General features: G+C 41.7%; 1 protein-coding gene across 2 annotated transcripts in view; it reads right to left on the bottom strand.

Moving 5' to 3' along the window:
* The window catches only part of tsnare1 (T-SNARE Domain Containing 1), a 151,976-nt gene that overhangs the window by 69,283 nt on the left and 64,579 nt on the right, over nucleotides 1-18,114 (bottom strand). For both annotated transcript variants that reach the window (XM_074652601.1, XM_074652600.1), the window contains exons 5-8: nucleotides 12,439-12,529; nucleotides 12,268-12,342; nucleotides 12,078-12,134; nucleotides 7,472-7,630 (exon numbers count right to left, since the gene is read on the bottom strand). In XM_074652601.1, the coding sequence (XP_074508702.1) occupies nucleotides 7,472-7,630; nucleotides 12,078-12,134; nucleotides 12,268-12,342; nucleotides 12,439-12,529 (382 nt within the window). The remainder of the gene's footprint in view (nucleotides 1-7,471; nucleotides 7,631-12,077; nucleotides 12,135-12,267; nucleotides 12,343-12,438; nucleotides 12,530-18,114) is intronic.

Here is an 18,114-nt window from a genome sequence, read left to right as displayed (position 1 = left end):
TCTTGTTAACAGCTTCACCTGTGGCCGTTAAGTCAACGAAAGTCAGCGTCCTGTTGCTGGCGCTTGTGCTCGCTCTACATAGACATGAAGGAGCATCGCTCAACACAGTGAGGAGACACACGTCAGCTAAAAGCACAATATCACTCTATATTTCAGCTGCTTGGCAGTAATGTTAGCTGACCAGACGAAGGTCTCTCCATGAATCAATGCTGATCCTAGTGTTGGCTTTTCCTGCCTCAGCCTCCCGACCGCGGCCGGAGGGAACAGGGGAGACACCGGAGTTTTGGTCGGAGACAATAACGTTTCTCTCTGTAGAGCCCCGTCACTTCACAAGACACGGGAAACCTCTGTTGGTCTGGAGGAGCTGCAGCAGTTATTTCTGCACAAACGTCCACTGAACATTCACTAGATATTCTCAGAGCTAAACTAACTCTTCTGCAGTGTGGAGTGAGCAGCATGCACGTGAGAGGTGGAGCGAAAGAGTGAGAAGGAGCGCGGTGTGTGCGTGAAGGCAGGCAGAGGAGCAGAGTACAGCAGAGACAACTGACGTTGTATAAAGAGCGAGAAAGTCCACACCGGGCGGGTGGGAGGTACGGACCGCTACTAGGAGACCGCTGTTCATGTCCCGTGTGTTGATTTTATTTAACCTTAAGTTTTTGCCTTAGTTACTTCCAGTCACCATGACTGACCAGCTGCAGCCAGGACGCCTTGGCAGAGTTCACACATACATCCCCGTCTCTGAGGAAGGCTAAATTAACCTCCAAACACATCAGAGCTTTTCCAGAGAGACGGGGACTGATAACGATGACAGACACTTGGCTCTCTTGGTCCTCTGGGAGGAGAGCGGTGAAGAAAAGTGAGGTGTGTCGGGACCAACAGCAAACACTGCTGATATAGTGGTATGAAGGAATGGAGGGGGGATGCATGGATGGCAAGAAGCGAGGCTGGTATGGAGGTGAAAAAGCACATTGTCAGATACTATCACTCTCCCCAAAGGAACAACGTCAAGCCCCTCAGCACCTGCCTGAGCGCTGACTATGACATTTATCCATGCTGCTGTGACTAAAGCGCCGGCCAGACGACCCTGTCTGAACACCAAACATCTGACTGGCCCATCTCGGCGGCAGCGCTGAAATGAAGCTGTCATTCCTGCCGCGGCTCTTTCACTCTGTGTCACTCTGCCGGGAGAGATTGATGCTCTTCCTTTTTTTTCTCCCCTCTCCTATTCAGCTCCAGCGGTGGGATTAGCCCTTTTTTGAGACGTTGATGAAGTTCAGACAGCTCCAACTGGGCACAGAGATACATCTTCATTATGCTGTAAAGTGCTCCTAAAACATTATCATTAGTCTTCAAACCTCTGGATAGCAAAAAAGCCGGACTGCCACGTTATAGGCGTGTCCTTTTAAAAGCAGACTGCAGCACCGTGTGTCTGGCTTCTATCTGCTTTGATTCAGCCGTATGGTTCTGAGATGGCTGACGAAGCTTTACAATATGCCTTCAAAGGTTTCATCAGTAGATTTTGCACAAGCAGAGAAGCATGATCAATAAAGCCCAGACCTCCGGAGTGCTGTCGGACCATACACATCAAATCTACCCACTGAAATGAAGACCCACTGCTTTGTTGAAGTACAAATGTTTAAACCCATGTATCATCATGGCTACATAATAGGGCTGTCAATGGTAATGTAATAATAACGTGTTAACACAAATCACTAATTTCTTTAACGCATTGAAGCCAATTTTTAGGTTGTAGCGGGCTCAGTGTTAAAGCTAGTGTGAAGATACTGGTATCATGGTACCAACCATGTCAGACTAGCTTGTTGTGAAAGAGGCTAAATAACGCTCCAAATTTACGCTTAACTTTGGCGAGGAAAAACTGTCATGGCCATTTCCAAAGGGGTCCCTTGACCTCTGACCTCCAGATGTGTGAATGTAAATGGGTTCTATGGGTACCCACGAGTCTCCCCTTTACAGACATGCCCACTTTATGATAATCACATGCAGTTTGGGGCAAGTCATAGTCAAGTCAGCACACTGACACACTGACAGCTGTTGTCTGTTGGGCTGCAGTTTGCCATGTTATGATTGGAGCATATTGTTTTATGCTAAATGCAGTACCTGTGAGGGTTTCTGGACAATATCTGTCATTGATTTGTGTTGTTAATTGATTTACAATAATAAATATATACATACATGAAGAAGCATATTTGCCCACTCCCATGTTGATAAGAATACTTCATAAATTTCCCTTTAAGGTACATTACATTAAGGTACATTATGAACAGATAAAAAATGTGTGATTAATGGTGATTTAAGCCGTACTAGATAATAAAGATAAAAACACCAACTCATGTCAACAGGTCTAACAATCACACACACAGACTGGAAGTCAATACTTGAAGCACAAGCTTCTGTCTCACGTGACACTTTAGACGGCAACATCTGCCTCTCTCATTACACCTGGAATCACTTACGTTATTATAATACTGACTTTTTTTTCTCAATTACATTTTGTAGTGAACCGTAATCGCTGCCTGGATCATGTTCCCTGCCAACGTTATTTTTTTGTGCATTCATGTTCCACACATGAGTCATATGGAGGTGGTCTGGATGGATGGTGGGCGTACAACGTGCAGGACTTTGACTCCAGAGACCAGGGTTTGCATCCTGTGTGTGGTTAGGTTTAGGTAATAGAAGGTTGTGGTTTCAGTTAAATGTTAATATACTGTCTTATGCTTCAATTCACTGCATGCTTTTGCTGTACTAAACAATAACCATGGTCTTTAGTTTCATACAATAATAGTGATAAAAGGGGAAAACGTGGTGAGATAGGGAAGGGAACAAACGAAAAGAAGGGGAAAATCAATCTCAAAATAATTTCAGAAAAAAAGGTGGAAAAATGAGTATCATTCTATACCAAAAATACAGAAATGATACCAAATGAAATATACCAACCCATAACATAATGTCCATAGCTTTAAAGGAGCAATAATGGATATTTTTAACAAGGACAAATGACAATGTGGAATCAATGTGAACTGAAAGGGGTCGCTTGTAGTCATGAACCTACAGAAGGACTGAATCTGCAGTTCGCTCGTCTTTACAGAACTTTAAAGAGAGTTTCAGCTCATTGCTCATCATAGCTGTCCGGCCCACAACTTTACTGTTGTGACTCTCAGCGCTCTCATAGCGTCTCTTCAGCCACAGCAGACAGCTGCTTTCGGAGAAGAAGCTCTAAAATCCCACTTTTACACTTCCTGCTCAGCAGCAAACAGCAGACAGACACAGTTAGAGACTAGCTGGTGAACATAGTGGAGCATTTAGCAGCTAAAGAGACAGACATTTCCCTCAGGAGTCGGTGGAGTCTGAAAACAGTGAATATTGAACTTGTATTCATCCCATGGACACAAACACGACTCCAGATGAATAATAATGCTGCTCTGTAACGGCTGGCTGTTTCAATAAGCAACTGTTTGCTAAGAAGTCTCTATATCAACTTAGAAGCTGTTATATACATTATATACTGTATATATGTGTTAAAAAAAAATCAGTTCCATCAGCTAATATGTACAGCATTAATGTTTGACAGTCAGTTAGCATGTCGCCGCAAAAGCAAAAGGGTTCTGGGTTCAGGTCAAACAAACAGGCAACCGGGAGATCTTCACCCAGGAGACCGCTGTTTGTGTCCCGTGTGAAACCAAAAGTTTAACATTTATGCTTGTTACGTAACGTTACATAAGAAAGTTCACTAATAGCGGTTGTTATTTCCACGGGTTACGTCACCTTGTTACGTCACCTTGTTGCGTTATTATTTGAACACATACCATGATCTTTTTTTTAAACTTGTCCGGTGTGAAACAAAAAGTTTAACATTTATCCTTGTTACGTAACGTTACGTAAGAAAGTTCACTAATAGCGGTTGTTATTTACACGGGTTACGATGTTGCGTCGCGTTGTTGCATCACCTTGTTACGTCACCTTGTTATGTTATTATCTGAACACAAACCATGATCTTTTTTTTTTAACCTTAACCAAGCAGTTTTGTTTCCTCAACCTAACCGATTGTTTCACAACTGATTGTTAACCACGTGGCATTGTGCGTTTCTGCAAGCGTGATACAAAGCTGATATGAAACGTATTTATGACACGCAGTTTTGGTTCAGAAACATCAACATTCAATGTTTCCACGGTTTGCAGAAACGTCCAATGACAAAAAAAAATTCTGGCGACTGCATGTCAGTGTGGGTTTTCTCCGGGTCCTCCGGCTTCCTCCCACAGTCCAAAGACATAGGTTTGAATGGGAGTGTGAATCACTCCAAAGTGTGGAATTATCCACCTGTCCACTAGAAGATAGCGTGTCAGTGTCACGTTTTGCGTCGCTGAAGCATGAATATTATACGTGTATAAAGGTGCAGTACCAGCAGGCGGCGGCAAAACCACTTAGTCAGGTTTAAGAAAAATACCATGGTTGGGTTTAACCTCTTCAGCCCTAGTGTGCTGGAAGGTGTGGTTCGCCTAAACAGACATACCCAAAATAAATTAAGAATAGCTCCACAACTAGCAGGTATTTATGCATAATCGTGGTCTCTATGGATAGGTAAGACCTCAGAGGATTCATCTTCAGTGTCAGTAACATCGTGACTGTTACTATGTCTGAGTAAATTGTGATGAACCAAAGGAAAAAATTACATTTTAATCCTCACCTATAATGTTCTCTAGATTAGACAGTGGATAACACCATTATATCAATGATGCCATGCACAGAGATGTCACTGGATTCATTCAGGAACTCCTCCACTACAACTGTGCCGAAGCAGATATAAACAAGAATGGCACTCGGAGAGCGCAGACCTCCGCCAAGGTGCGTGACTTTGATTAGCGGTTACAGCTAATGGATGGCTGGAGGGATTAATGTTGGGCATCTAGGCTGTGACCTCATCACTCCCAGTCATACAGCAGGGCTGACCCCATCAGAAATCTGAAATTCCATCTGTCTCAAATCAGAGATATTTTAGAAATGATTTTACAGTATTTAACAGAATGATGTGGTCTTTCATGCTGGCTTCAAAAGTTAAGTCTGGAAACATTATGATTCCATACACACTTTACCCAGGTAAAGGAACAAACAAGTCTATATAAGCACCTTAGTAATTGGGTAGCATTCAATATCCTGCAGCAGCGTTGGTACTGTGACAAAATACTAATAAGCTTTCGGAGGTGGGAGAAGAAGACACAGCCTGACTGAGTTTCTAGTTACTAACTTGGCATGTGCTGGCCTCCTGGGAGGCAATATTTGAAGAAAACAAATACCTAGTTTGTTTTTCCTTTTTTTTTTGCTTCTGTATTTTTTGGAGAGTGTGTTTTAAATTCAGGTGTTTTCTATTTCGGATACCTGAATGTTTGAAAGGTAAATGGCCAGGGCTTGTTATTTGTAGTGCATGAGACTGTAGGCCATGCACATGAAAACACAGGTTCTCATTTCTCATCTGACATAAGGTGAAAGCAGCTTAGTAAATGGGGCCCTTAGAGAATATCAGTAAACAGGCTTATAATCACAAGGTTGCTGGTTTGGAGTTCGTAAGCTGGCTGGGAATACACGAGTGGACTGTCTGTTGCTCTCAAGCCCATTGGTTCCTACTGAAGACATTACCATTTAACAACAGCTCACAAATATACTGTATGGTTTATGTTTTTATTAAGTAAGTAATTCCCCTAAAACAGCTGGTCACTGTAGGTTTTAACAACATGACTCTACAGTAACTGTAGTGAGCTGAGGCTGCACTTGAGGACTATTTTCAGCAGCGGATTAATCCACATTCGGTGCTCTTGTGAGTATTTCCGGCAGCAGGACGGTGTATGTGAGATTGAATCAGAATAAACTACAGTGTGTGTGTGTTCATGGTAATGAAGGAACATGTCACCCAGTCCAACAGTGTGGGCTCATTGATGTGTTTTTAATATTTTTTTGTACAACAATGGAGCATTCACAAATGTCTGTAATTGTTTTCTGGGTTTTCTGGACAGTAAGAAAAGTGTAGAAAATGACCAGACTCAAATTCTAACATTTCTAGTTGGAAAGACAGATCTCAGATTTTCTCCTGATTCATGATCCTAGTCTGACACAGTATTTTTTTATTAATTATATATATATTATGCATTTTTTCCCACACAATAAATCTACAAAATACATACTACGGCTATATAAGCCTACATTAAAATCTGTAAGGTAATTTAGATGAGCTCTGCTTTAAAGGGATTGTATGTACGTTTTTACATGTATTAATGTGTTTTAATTAATTTTTTTATTGCCAATGTGTGCGCGGGCTGTAACCTAACCTAACCTGTAGCCTGTAGACTGCGTTTAATGTGAGGAATGGGGCCGGTTTATCCAGGACAATCCAACGGGTGTGACGTCATCATACGCCAACAAACAACCCGCCCCCACCACAACTCAGACTCCAACACAAACTCCACAAAAGCACAAAAAAAACGAAGTTATATCTAGTGAAGCCCGTCTTGCAAAATGTGACCGACGTCGGAGGGTAAAACTGAGTGGTGAAGCAAGAGAGAGAGAGAGCGGCAGCGAGTGTGTGAGAGAACGAGCGAGCAGCGGAGCAGAAGAGAGTTAGTTTAGCTTTGAAAATATCAAGTGAATGTTCAGTGATGGTTTCAGTTTGTGCAGAAATAAATGCTGCAGCTCCTCCAGACCAACAGAGGTTTCCCCGTGTCTTGTCTCCTGCTGCTGAGTGGAGTGACGGGGGGGGTTAACTCCGGAGTGAGTAACGTTATCAACTCTGGCCCAGGAAACCAAAACTACGGTGTTTCTACTGTTCCATCGGATGTTGACTGAACAGCCACAGGTGTCACTGTTAAGAAGCAATTTCTGATTCTTACAGAGTCCCTTTAAGTAACATAAAACCAGCATCACAGATCCTCTTTCATGGTTTCCTACAATGTCTATAGCAATGTGTATTACTGTGTACATACTGGTGGAGAGGATCTGCTGCGGCAGTGATTGTTGGAAAGGAGCTAGACAACCTATCTTTATCTCCAGCATGTATAGACTGCAGCACTTCACAGTTAGAATCAACCTGAAAAAAGATGCAATACAGGAGGGCTGCTGCTATGTATGAAGGGGAGGGCATTAAAGTGTCCGTGCCTAGGGGCCCATTGTCCCTCGTCATGGTCATTATAACCTGAGTCAAGCACAACCTGTACTGAACTGTTAAGGCCTTTACGGTTAGGAGTGTGGCGCAATTACAGACAAGATGCCCTGAAGCAAGGCTGCTAATCCCCAGCTGCTCCTGTGAAGCCCCTCATTGGTGACCCAACAGCACACTGGAGATGTTCTAGTTAGTGGTTGTACTTGGTCAACTGTGTGATCTCTGTGTACGATGAATTCAGTTGTTCATACGACATGAAATGTATGAAGGTACTTGTACAAAGCTGAAAGGATATCAAGTGTTCTTACTTCGATCTGCATTAGGGCCTCCTCTCTTTGGCGAAGCACCTCCACGTCCTCCTCGCTGATCTCAGACAGGAAAGCCATTGCCTCTGCCTCGGGCACTGCCATTGTATCTCCAAACAGTGGACCCTCCTCCAGCTGCTCAGTGGACGGGGTCTGAGGACTCTGTAGCACACACACAGACACAAAACAACGACATTAGATTAGATTAGATACTACTGTGGTTACAATGGTACTAGTAGGTACAGCAATAACAGTAAGGTGCTTTTTGACAGCGAGCAGCTATACTGCTCTGCAACCCTGTCTCCTACAAAATAACGCTCCCATACAAAATACGTTCTTTGTTAGGTTTAGTAAAAAAAACGTCACGGTTTGGCTTAAAATTACTTTGAAATTGAAACAAAACAAAACAAAATCGTAACACAACTACTTGGTTATGTTTGGTAAAAAATTCAGGGCACACTTCTGCATCATTTCCCCGGATCTGCGGTTGTCGTGTTCACCTGTCGAGCTATGGCAGCATGTTGAGGAAAGTTCAACCGTCATCAAGGTAGGGACTCCATACCTCCAAGTCCACAGAGAACCACAATGACCAATATCTGTTCCATGAAGGCAACCAGTGCTCTTCTTTCTTTCCATTTCTTGTCAAAGTGTGACATGTGTAGCCACCACAGCACAGACAGAAAGACTCCATCGTATTTCAGTGCTGAGCTTGTGTTTAACAGAATTGAAAGATCAAATCAAACCATGTTTATTTTTGGAATTAAAGAAACTGACATTTCAATGAAGCTGAATGTCCATCTGGTCCACCCAGTTACTGATATTTGAACAGTGCATGTTAGCTTAGTGCAGAGAAATGTAGGAGGTTAGCTGAGGCTGTTTATCCATCAAAATCTCGACAGTCTGCACTTATGCACTTGTTACAAAAGTAGAGGAATAGGAAGAAGCCGATAGTCGGAGAATGGCCTGGTTGACTTTTTCTTTGCATTGCTAATATGTTCCACCTTTGTGTGGCTGACTGCACAGCTAATTCATGGTAGAAGGGTCAGTGTGGTTCAGAGCACAAGGACCAACCCGGGCTGAGTCACAGCTCTGTCTACTGGCCACGATCTGACTCACCACTCCTCAACAAACTCTGCAACATCGTGCTCACTCCTCCACACACACATACCCACAGCAATCGCTCTAGAATATATTAGTACATCACACAGATGGGAAAGACTCTCAAGACAATCATTCTGACACCTTATTGCACAAGTTCACACGCTGCTAAAAAGTTCACACAGTTTCTCGAGTTTCCCGCTGTCGATTCCAGTCGACCCCGCTGACGTGAATTTATAGATGTGGGTGGAAAGCACTCAATAACATTTGCATTGATGTGCAAAATGTTTGTCTGAATTTCAAACGTCAGGACGCCTCCCACCATTTGCTATCCATGAACTGAAAAAGCTGTCCACTTATTATCTACAGCAGGAAATACAGACTCCTACTGCCACTGCTGACACTTGTTCTTCCACAATGTACTCACTGATTAGTGAACTCGCTGCTATGCATTGAGGGTAGTCACATTTATATAACGTTCCATCCAGCTCACCGCCCCCCAAAGCCCTTTTCCTCTAACGCTAGCAGTATAAAAGACCTTGATAATATGCCTTCAGAGGGACATAAAACCTTAACACATACGACTCTCCCTTCTGTAAAAAAAAGATGGATTCTTAAAGGCTCTTTGTGGCAAAATGGTCCTTCACACAATTGTCACTGTCCAACCAGTTGAAGCTGTAAATGATCTTCCATTAAGTTCAGCAGCAAGGTGGTGTTCAAGATGGGTCCTTCAGTCAAAAGAGTTCAAACCTCCGTCCCACTGAAGTACTGCTGAGGTGCTGTCTGTGCTGAACTGAACTCAGAACTTTCTCCTTTGTGATACAGGTAATTGTACTTGATACAGCTATTATCAACGTGAAAGAAAGGTTTGGCATTTTAGGAAATAAGTCTGTTCTTGCCTTGAGTAAGATGTAAAAGATTGATACCACTCTGATGTCTGTTCTAGGGCTGTCAAAGTTAACGTGATAATAACACATTAACGCAAATTTGTTTTAACGCCACTAATTTCTTTAAGCATTAACGCAATCGATCTTCCAGAGATTGTAGCGCAACCTCTGTTAGGTTCAGTTTTAAAGCTAGAGTAGAGGACTATATTTGTATTGTTAATTGAATTCCAGTAATTAATATATACATACATAAAGAAGCATATTTGTCCACTCCCATGTTGGTAACAGTATAAAATACTTGAAATCTCCCTTTATGGTACATTTTGAACAGATAAAAAAATGTGTGATTATTCGCAATTATATATTTTAATTGATTGACAGCCCTAGTCTGAATACTAAATATGAAGCTACAGTCAGCAACTGGCTAGCTTAGCTTAGCATAAAGACTGGAAACAGTGGGAAAGAGCTTTCCTGGCTCTGTCCAAAGGGCCATGCCAACACCTCTAAAGCTCACTGATAAACACATTTCATCAGTATAAAAAGTAAAGTGTAAAATAACAAATGACTGTTTATAAGTCCCAGACTATATTTAGGTTTGGGCCAAATCATGAAAGATGTTTTTTTCTTTTTTTTATTTAGCATTGTGTTTTCTGTGTTTGGTTGGGTTGTCTGTTTGTTCTGTGTGTTTCAGCATCTGTTTACATTTTGCAGCGTGTTTTTCTAAATGCTGTGCATGTGCTGTCAAACTGGTGAAAAACATTTGCTGGTGTTTTGTCCGTTGTGTTGAATTGTGTTGAGCTGTCATGAACACAGTTACACTTCTGCACGTAAGCGGTTTAGATACAACAATAACAGTTTAGGAGATACCAAACAACTGTTCAGAAACTAATGCAAACATGTGGCTAAATCATTATTTATCTTTCCTCACAGGCTCTCACTGCTCTCTCACCCACACAGATCATTCAGTGGCTGAAGGGATCAGAGGTCAGATAAATGCTAAAACAAAATGTTCCGTCTTCTGCATGATCGTATGCGTTGAAATCACTGCAGCCATTTCCCCCCCGTTAAATGTGATGGCTAATTCTAGTGTAGCCTGATTTCCATCAATCCATCTCAAATGCTTCTTGAATGAATTTTCACTCAGCTTATTTGAGATTGGATCAAAAATATGTCTGAGACATGAGCTAGAAGGGACTCGATGTAAATTGGCTCCTTGACACAGTTGAGTTTGAAATAATCAACGGTTAACTGGGAGGACATTGGGCAGCTTAACAAAATCAGGAAGTGTAGCTGCATCTCAAGACATGTGAATGTAAATGGGTTCTATGGGTACCAAAGAGTCTCCCCTTTACAGACATGCACACTTTATGATAATCACATGCAGTTGTTTGTATGCAGTATACATGTGTTATTTTTGTCTATCTTTGCCTATTCTAAAATGGTGTGTTTGAATATTTCTGCATACTGTGGTCCCTAAACAGTCTTGAATTCCATGAATTGGAATTGTACACCACTTCTATGTGACAGCTACTGTTGACTATTTATCTCCCCCTGAATATCCCCTGTCTCCCACCCCTACCCCTCTAAAATAGAGGGCGGAATGGTAAGGGGGTCAAAGAAACAGTTTTCATGTTTAGTTTTGAACGTTATCAGTACAGTGGCCAAGAGAGCTCAACACACTGCATCTTCTTCAGAAAACAAGCACTTATTTGTTAAATAAATGTGGAGTTATTTGCACTGATCAACACTGTTACCCCACAGGTACCGAACATTATGGTCAATCTCCATCAATATCACATTACCATACAACTGCATTCTCAATTATGTTTAGAGGGAAACATATTTTGTGGCAGTTTTAAAGAGTTGTAAATTGAAACAAAACAAAACAAAACAAAACACAATACTTAGTTAGGTTCAGGCAACAAATCTACTGGGTTAAGTTAAGTAAAAAATAACTTTATGGTTTGGCTTAAAATGAGACGTTTCACATGGGACACGGAACAGTGGTTTCCTGGGGGGAAAGTCCTGTGTTTGTTGGACCCACCCGCCCACCATCAGTACTGGACTTTCATTAGAGGTCGCTCGATTGGCTTATACTACCCTCTTTGCGTCACTCTTTGTACTGCGTCACTTGACATACAGAGATATTTGGGATTCGCCACAAACAAATGTAATCTGCGATAAAATAGGTTCCCTTCCAAATGTAACTGAGACTGCAGTTTATGTGTCCTCGCCAAAATTTTGCGCAAGTTGGGAGCGCTATTTACCCTTGATCGAAAGATCGATTGCATTAATATATTAAAGAAATTAAAAAAAATTGCGTTAACGCGTTAACTTAAAAGTCATTCAATTTGTACATTTGTAAAAAATGTCTATCTCTTAGCTTTCTCAGGGCTACGCAGTGAAAATTAACTCTTGCTAGTAACAAATTAAGATTCTGATGAAAACAAACGCATTAAGAGTTTCATGTGATGAATGAAGTCCACTGTAATATAACAGAGTGGATGAGACAGAGCTTCAAAGGAGCCCTGGTGAGGATGCAATGGAGCAGAAAAATGCTACCTCATCCTCCTGCTCTTTTATGAATGACAGTGAAACAAAAGGGCAGATTTTCATCAGCTCACCTTCTTCTTGTCTTTCTGTGCTGGAGGGAGCAAGGCCCTTGAACGCTCGGCAATTTTCTGAAAGGGGAGCAAATGAAGAGGCAGGGTCAACAAGGGTCTTTAGTTTTGCCTGTATGTGCAATAAGGAGTATTTAAGATTGACCGCACTAATCAATTTCAAATGGAGATATATTCTATACGTGGATAATACCTTCTGCAGATCCCCATAGCGCTGCACAGACTCTGAGAGTTCAGTCTTTAGTCTGGTCAGGTGCAGACGGTCTTGCTGTGCAAAAAAAACACAAGATCAGCCTCAAATGTTGTTTAACCCACTGTTTATTCTTCAAAATGACAGTGAAGGAGGAAGAGGAGCATTAAATACCCGTGAAGAGCCACTGATTATATCAGAGAGCTGTTTGATGAGTTGGCTTGTGCTGGTGATGACTTTGTTGGTTTGCTGCTGCATGGAGTGTCTGGGGGGGGGGGGGGGGGGGAGAGAAAGACACAGAGACAGAGACAGAGAGAGTAATTACTGAATTACTTCAAATTAAACAGCACTTGCAAATATGCCAATACTTTTACACAGAAGTTGCCAAGAGCTGATATTTTGAAGCAATACTGTAGTGATATTTTCATACATTATACTCCAGAGTAACCATTTTCAAGTCAAGGCCAACAAACACCAAAACGTTTGTTCCGGCTGGTGGGCGGGGCTTCTTGGTATTTCCTCAACTGATCTCAACATGGCTGCCGGGTCACAAACATTCTCATTTTACAGCTAAACAGTACACTACAAGATGATTCTGAAAACATTTGAGGAGAGAAATAGGCATTACAGTAACTGAGTATTCATTCATATTGGATCAGCGCTGCCTAGTTTGACCGTTTGATCGGTTTTCGCGAGTGATTGACAGCCGGCTCAGAGACGGTAGGGCTCCAGCTCGGCTCTGATTGGTTGTTTTCCTCCGGTCTGTGAATTCATTCCCATAATACTAGACAAGTTAATCATCTTCACCTGCCTTTTTACAAAACAGAACATGGCCAGTACTCCCTCAGATATCGTGGTGTGCAAATATGGAACACCAAAATACACGTTATCAAGAGCTCGTTATCCTGAGAACATTTTAAAAGGAAATTATCATCACATTTAATTCATGATGTCTAATTATCTTTTGATATTTTAAGACATATTTTCTTTTTTTCTCTACTGTTTTTTGTATTTCATTGTTTTTATTGGATTGTTTTCCACTGTTTGGTTTTTCTGCACATTTTGTGCTTGTTGTTGTTTTTGAAATGATGTTAGTTTAGATCTTGGGGTTGTGGGGAGCTCCTTTGTATAAGCCGGCGGTGGTTTCTTGACCTCTCCTGGCACATTTCTTGTTTTTTTTATTTTGTGCAGTTTTATGCATGTGCAAATAAATAGATAAAAAATCCTGCAGAAGCCATTAGGAGCACCGGAGGACTCCGGAGGAAACAGAGGCACCAATTTTTAGATTACCTGTCTCATGCACTACTGTCAGGATATAGTGACCGTTTTATAAAAATAACTTTTTTTAATCATATTTGCAGCTTTACCTAACCCTTGCATGACTTTCCGAGCCAGGCTGCTCCGTATGGTTGAGAATCCATTTGACCAGCAGAGTGACTGAGTATTAACAGCTGTGTGATGGAGATGGACGGTGTAACACGGCCAAATCCTCTCTGTTCCTTCATGTTTTTACTGGGAAGCTTCGCCAGGGTGAAAGGTTGAAGCCATATTCATAACTCTGCAGCACGTCCGCTGGAAGTCCGGGTTAAGACAGTTATTAAATATCTATGCTGTCAGGTCATCCTGGGCTTACAAACTCCCCCCCCCCATCAGCAGCCTCGCTTCCCCCAAAGGCCAACTCCCATCCGCCAGACTTGACACTATAACGGGCTGCCCCACAGAGATAGGCAGCTACACAAACACACCTCTGCTGCTGCATACCCTACTCAAATATTGATCTGCGTGTAAGCTGGTGGCAGGAGGAGCGGACGGACCATAGTGCACCGGGGCTAGAAGGGGGCATGTAACTATAATTCTGTGTCTGTTGTGAAAAAAGCCAAAGTGTCACGATGGGAAGATACCATTTCCGTCATATCTGTGCAGAGCAGGGTTAAAAGAGAGTTGAGGCGTCGGGGAAGTAGACGGGGTAGAAGTTAATTTTGCTGCTAGAAATAAAAATTTACTGTAAGGAAATAATTAAATTGGATTGCAGCCAGTGTGTCTCCCTGGCCAAAGTCATAACAGACAGAAATAGTGTCTTCGATGTGAAGGAGTTTTACACTTATAATCTAATCAGGATTTAAGGCTTTACATAGCCAGAATGCTGTATTATATCGCCGCTGTAAATCTCTATATGCTTGAGATCAGTTAGTATGATGACATAAATAGAGTATTGTATAGCGGTACAGTCTATAATCCAGTTCCCTTTTACTTACATGGCTGACTTATCTTGGGCTACATTCTCAGTCCAGTCACACAGCAGTTTGTGAAATAGTCACAGAATGTAATGTATTGATTCGTGTAAATTTCCCATTTGTTTAATGAAAGTCAGCACAAAATCAATTTCTATGTAACCTACATAATTGTGACCCGGGAAGTATAGAGAGTGGCAAACGCCGGACGAGGTTGAGACTAAGTAGTGACTAAGTAGTTTTGTTGCCTAAGCCTAGTCATTCTTTTCCAAAGCCTTCCTAAAGAAGATTTATTTTGAAAAGACTGGTGCGAAAAATTGACTGGTGCGTAACGTGTTACTGGACATTTGTAGGAAAATGCACAAGTCATATGTTGTTGAAAATCGTGCTGAGTACTGTCTATGAACATGAATCAAATTGATTCAATTTTGGGACTATTTCACTAATTGCCGTGCGACTGTGTTGACATACTACATGCTGCGCTATTGATTTGCCTACTGATCTGCCATTACAGTACATACTGTATATGCTTTATGATTAGGAATGCATTCTGTTCACAGACAGTCTCAGTGAGAATATGGGTGCACACACACACGCGCACACACACACACACACACACACACACACACACACACAGAGAAAGATTAACAAGTGCTAAACCTCAGCCCGAACCTCAGATGCGTCATCGTTTTAGCTGTCGAGCTAAACGATGATGCATTGCATGTCTTCATAACAGACGAGAAGCTAATGCTCCATCATGTTACCCACCAAAATTACACAGCAGAGTGCAGACTGTGAGGGTTGGCACTCTGCATTAGAGGAATCTGGAGGAATGACAAATAAAACTCAGTGTGAATGTGCAGCTGTGAAGCACAATGTGAAACATATGGAGAGTTTCATTTTAGGAACACATTTAATGTGTCAAACAATCTACTAAATGACATTCATGTCGTTGCCCTCGCCAGTGACAGAATCCCACTCACCAATCAGTGATGAATAAGTTGCCTTGATCTGGTTGTCGCAAACAACTTAAAGGGGCATTCGAAATGATGAGAACGATTCAAATCTGTGCAGCAGAGGCCGAGATTCCATTACAGCCCCCCTGCCTGGTAAATGCCCCCATCTTTCAAAGTCTACACCCAGAGCCAAATTAAATGGATGCATGACACTAGGCAGACTATACAGTACTTTCTGGGCCCCCCTACATGCACATTTTGATATTTGGTAAACAAACGAAATGACTTTGAACTGCTCATGAAAAATGATCCCGGGCTACTATGATATATAATTGAAAAGCACGTAAAAAAATCTTTATGACAACAATCATGAACAAACAAGCACAATACGATACAAATCACAGTCACCACAGAAAGTATCTGTGCATGTACGAAATACTGTAGCTGTGAGTAAAAATAACTGTAGCGCTGGCTAAAGCTGGATCTGCACATATATGAATATATAATACAGAGCCATCTTACGTTACTGTGGAAACAGATATACACAAGTCCTGCTAGCAGCTGCCTGCTGGAACAGCTGTTTCTACGAGCCTCTCTCTGCTGGTTTCGACAGAGAATTGTTCATGAACTCAAACAATATTTAGCGCTCTGATACAGTGCTACATTCTCATGTAAATGCTCTGATTAATAAATGTATTCTTTGATTCTGAAACAGAAGTGATATGTTGGTACAGGCTGCAATGTGAAGTTGCTGGACAGTAGCTGTAGCCTGCATATGACACGTTTAAGGAACATCAGTAAATTCAAGCGTCTACCGATAGTTTACATAAAGTAATGTCTTCATATAGCCTATTTATTTTATAGTTTTCGTCCATTAATATTTTAATGTAGCCTACATTAAAGGATCAGTGCGTAACAATTAGGGGGATCTATTGGCAGAAATATAATATAATATTAATTCTAATAATAATTTTCTTTAGTGTATAATCACCAGATAATAAGAATTGTTGTGTTTTTGTTAGAATGAGCCGTTTATAACTACACAGGGAGCGGGTCCTGTATACAAAATACATCTTGGAAATAAGATTGATTGGATTATATTCACCAGAGGTATAAAACATTACATGTCCAAGAAAATACATAAATAATACTCAACACTAATCTGTGAGGGAAATGTCTTCATTCTTTGATTTTTGGGTTGCTGGAAAAAGAAAAAAGAAATCCTGACAATGACTGATATATTTGACTTCAGGACATCTCTGACTACATACATGCTGAAAATCAAAACATTTCTACTTTATCAATTTAGAGATTCTTCCAAGGTAAAGGTGTATGATTCAACTTTTTCCCATGGTCTAGTATTAAGTTAACAAAAATCACAATAAATCTTAATATTAAATCGCAATACATCGAATCGGCACCCAAGTATCATGACAGTATCGAAACGGGAGATAGGTGAATCATCCCAGCCCTAGAATATGTATATATATACTATATACACTCAACGGCCACTTTATTAGGCACACCTGTTCAATTGCTTGTTAACACAAATAGCTAATCAGCCAATCACATGGCAGCAACTCGATGCATTACGTCATCTAGACGTGGTGAAGACGACTTGCTGGAGTTCAAACCGAGCATCAGAATGGGGAAGAAAGGGGATTTAAGTGACTTTGAACGTGGCATGGTTGTTGGTGCCAGACGGGCTGGTCTGAGTATTAAACTGCTGATCTACTGGGATTTTCACGCACAACCATCTCTAGGGTTTACAGAGAATGGTCCCAACAAGAGAACATATCCAGTGAGCGGCAGTTGTGTGGACGGAAATGCCTTGTTGATGTCAGAGGTCAGAGGAGAATGGGCAGAGTGGTTCGAGATGATAGAAAGGCAACAGTAACTCAAATAACCACTCGTTACAACCAAGGTATGCAGAATACCATCTCTGAACGCACAACTCGTCCAACCTTGAAGCAGATGGGCTACAGCAGCAGAAGACCACCCGGTACTAGCAAGGTGTACCTAATAAAGTGGCCGGTGAGTGTATATATATAGGCTATGACAGACTGACCAATGGGCTTACCGTCATTATCATCATCGTTTCCTTTAACTTTGGAAATTCAATTAAAAAGGAGCAGTTGTCAGCTGAGGAATGAGGTCAAACTCTACTCCCTGAACAGATTTGAAGGATTTTTTTAAAGAGTGACTTTTAAGTGACTCAATCAACAGGAACTTTCTGTAACAGATGGTAAACTGTATTCATTTGACAGGTAGAAGAAGTAAAGGCGAGTAAAGGGGATCCTTTAAAACTTGCAGTCTAAAAATACAATGTGAGCTGTGCTTCAGTGCTGATGAGCCCTGATGGATCATCCATGAGTCAGTGGAAGCCCTGCCCACCACTGATACGCTGATACCAAACAATCAGAGCTCGCCCACTACTGAGGACCCCCGAGAAGACCTCTGCAGTATAGCTGCACAGTGATACATCTGCTAGTCACACTCTTCCCCCACAACCAGCTCCAGAGCCAGGCGGCCAGAAACAGCATGCAAAAGATTGGAATTGCTCACACTGTGAATTTCAATCAGTCACCTCTGTTGTATGTTTCTCCTGCCTGCGTGGTGTTTGGTATTCCTTTGAGGTCTGGCTGGCCCCGGTGAAGGAGAAC

Source organism: Sebastes fasciatus, chromosome 12, assembly GCF_043250625.1.
Source record: "Sebastes fasciatus isolate fSebFas1 chromosome 12, fSebFas1.pri, whole genome shotgun sequence".
Classification (NCBI taxonomy): Eukaryota; Metazoa; Chordata; class Actinopteri; order Perciformes; family Sebastidae; genus Sebastes; species Sebastes fasciatus.
Note: the sequence above shows the minus strand (reverse complement) of the source record. Positions and strands in the feature narration are given on the sequence as shown.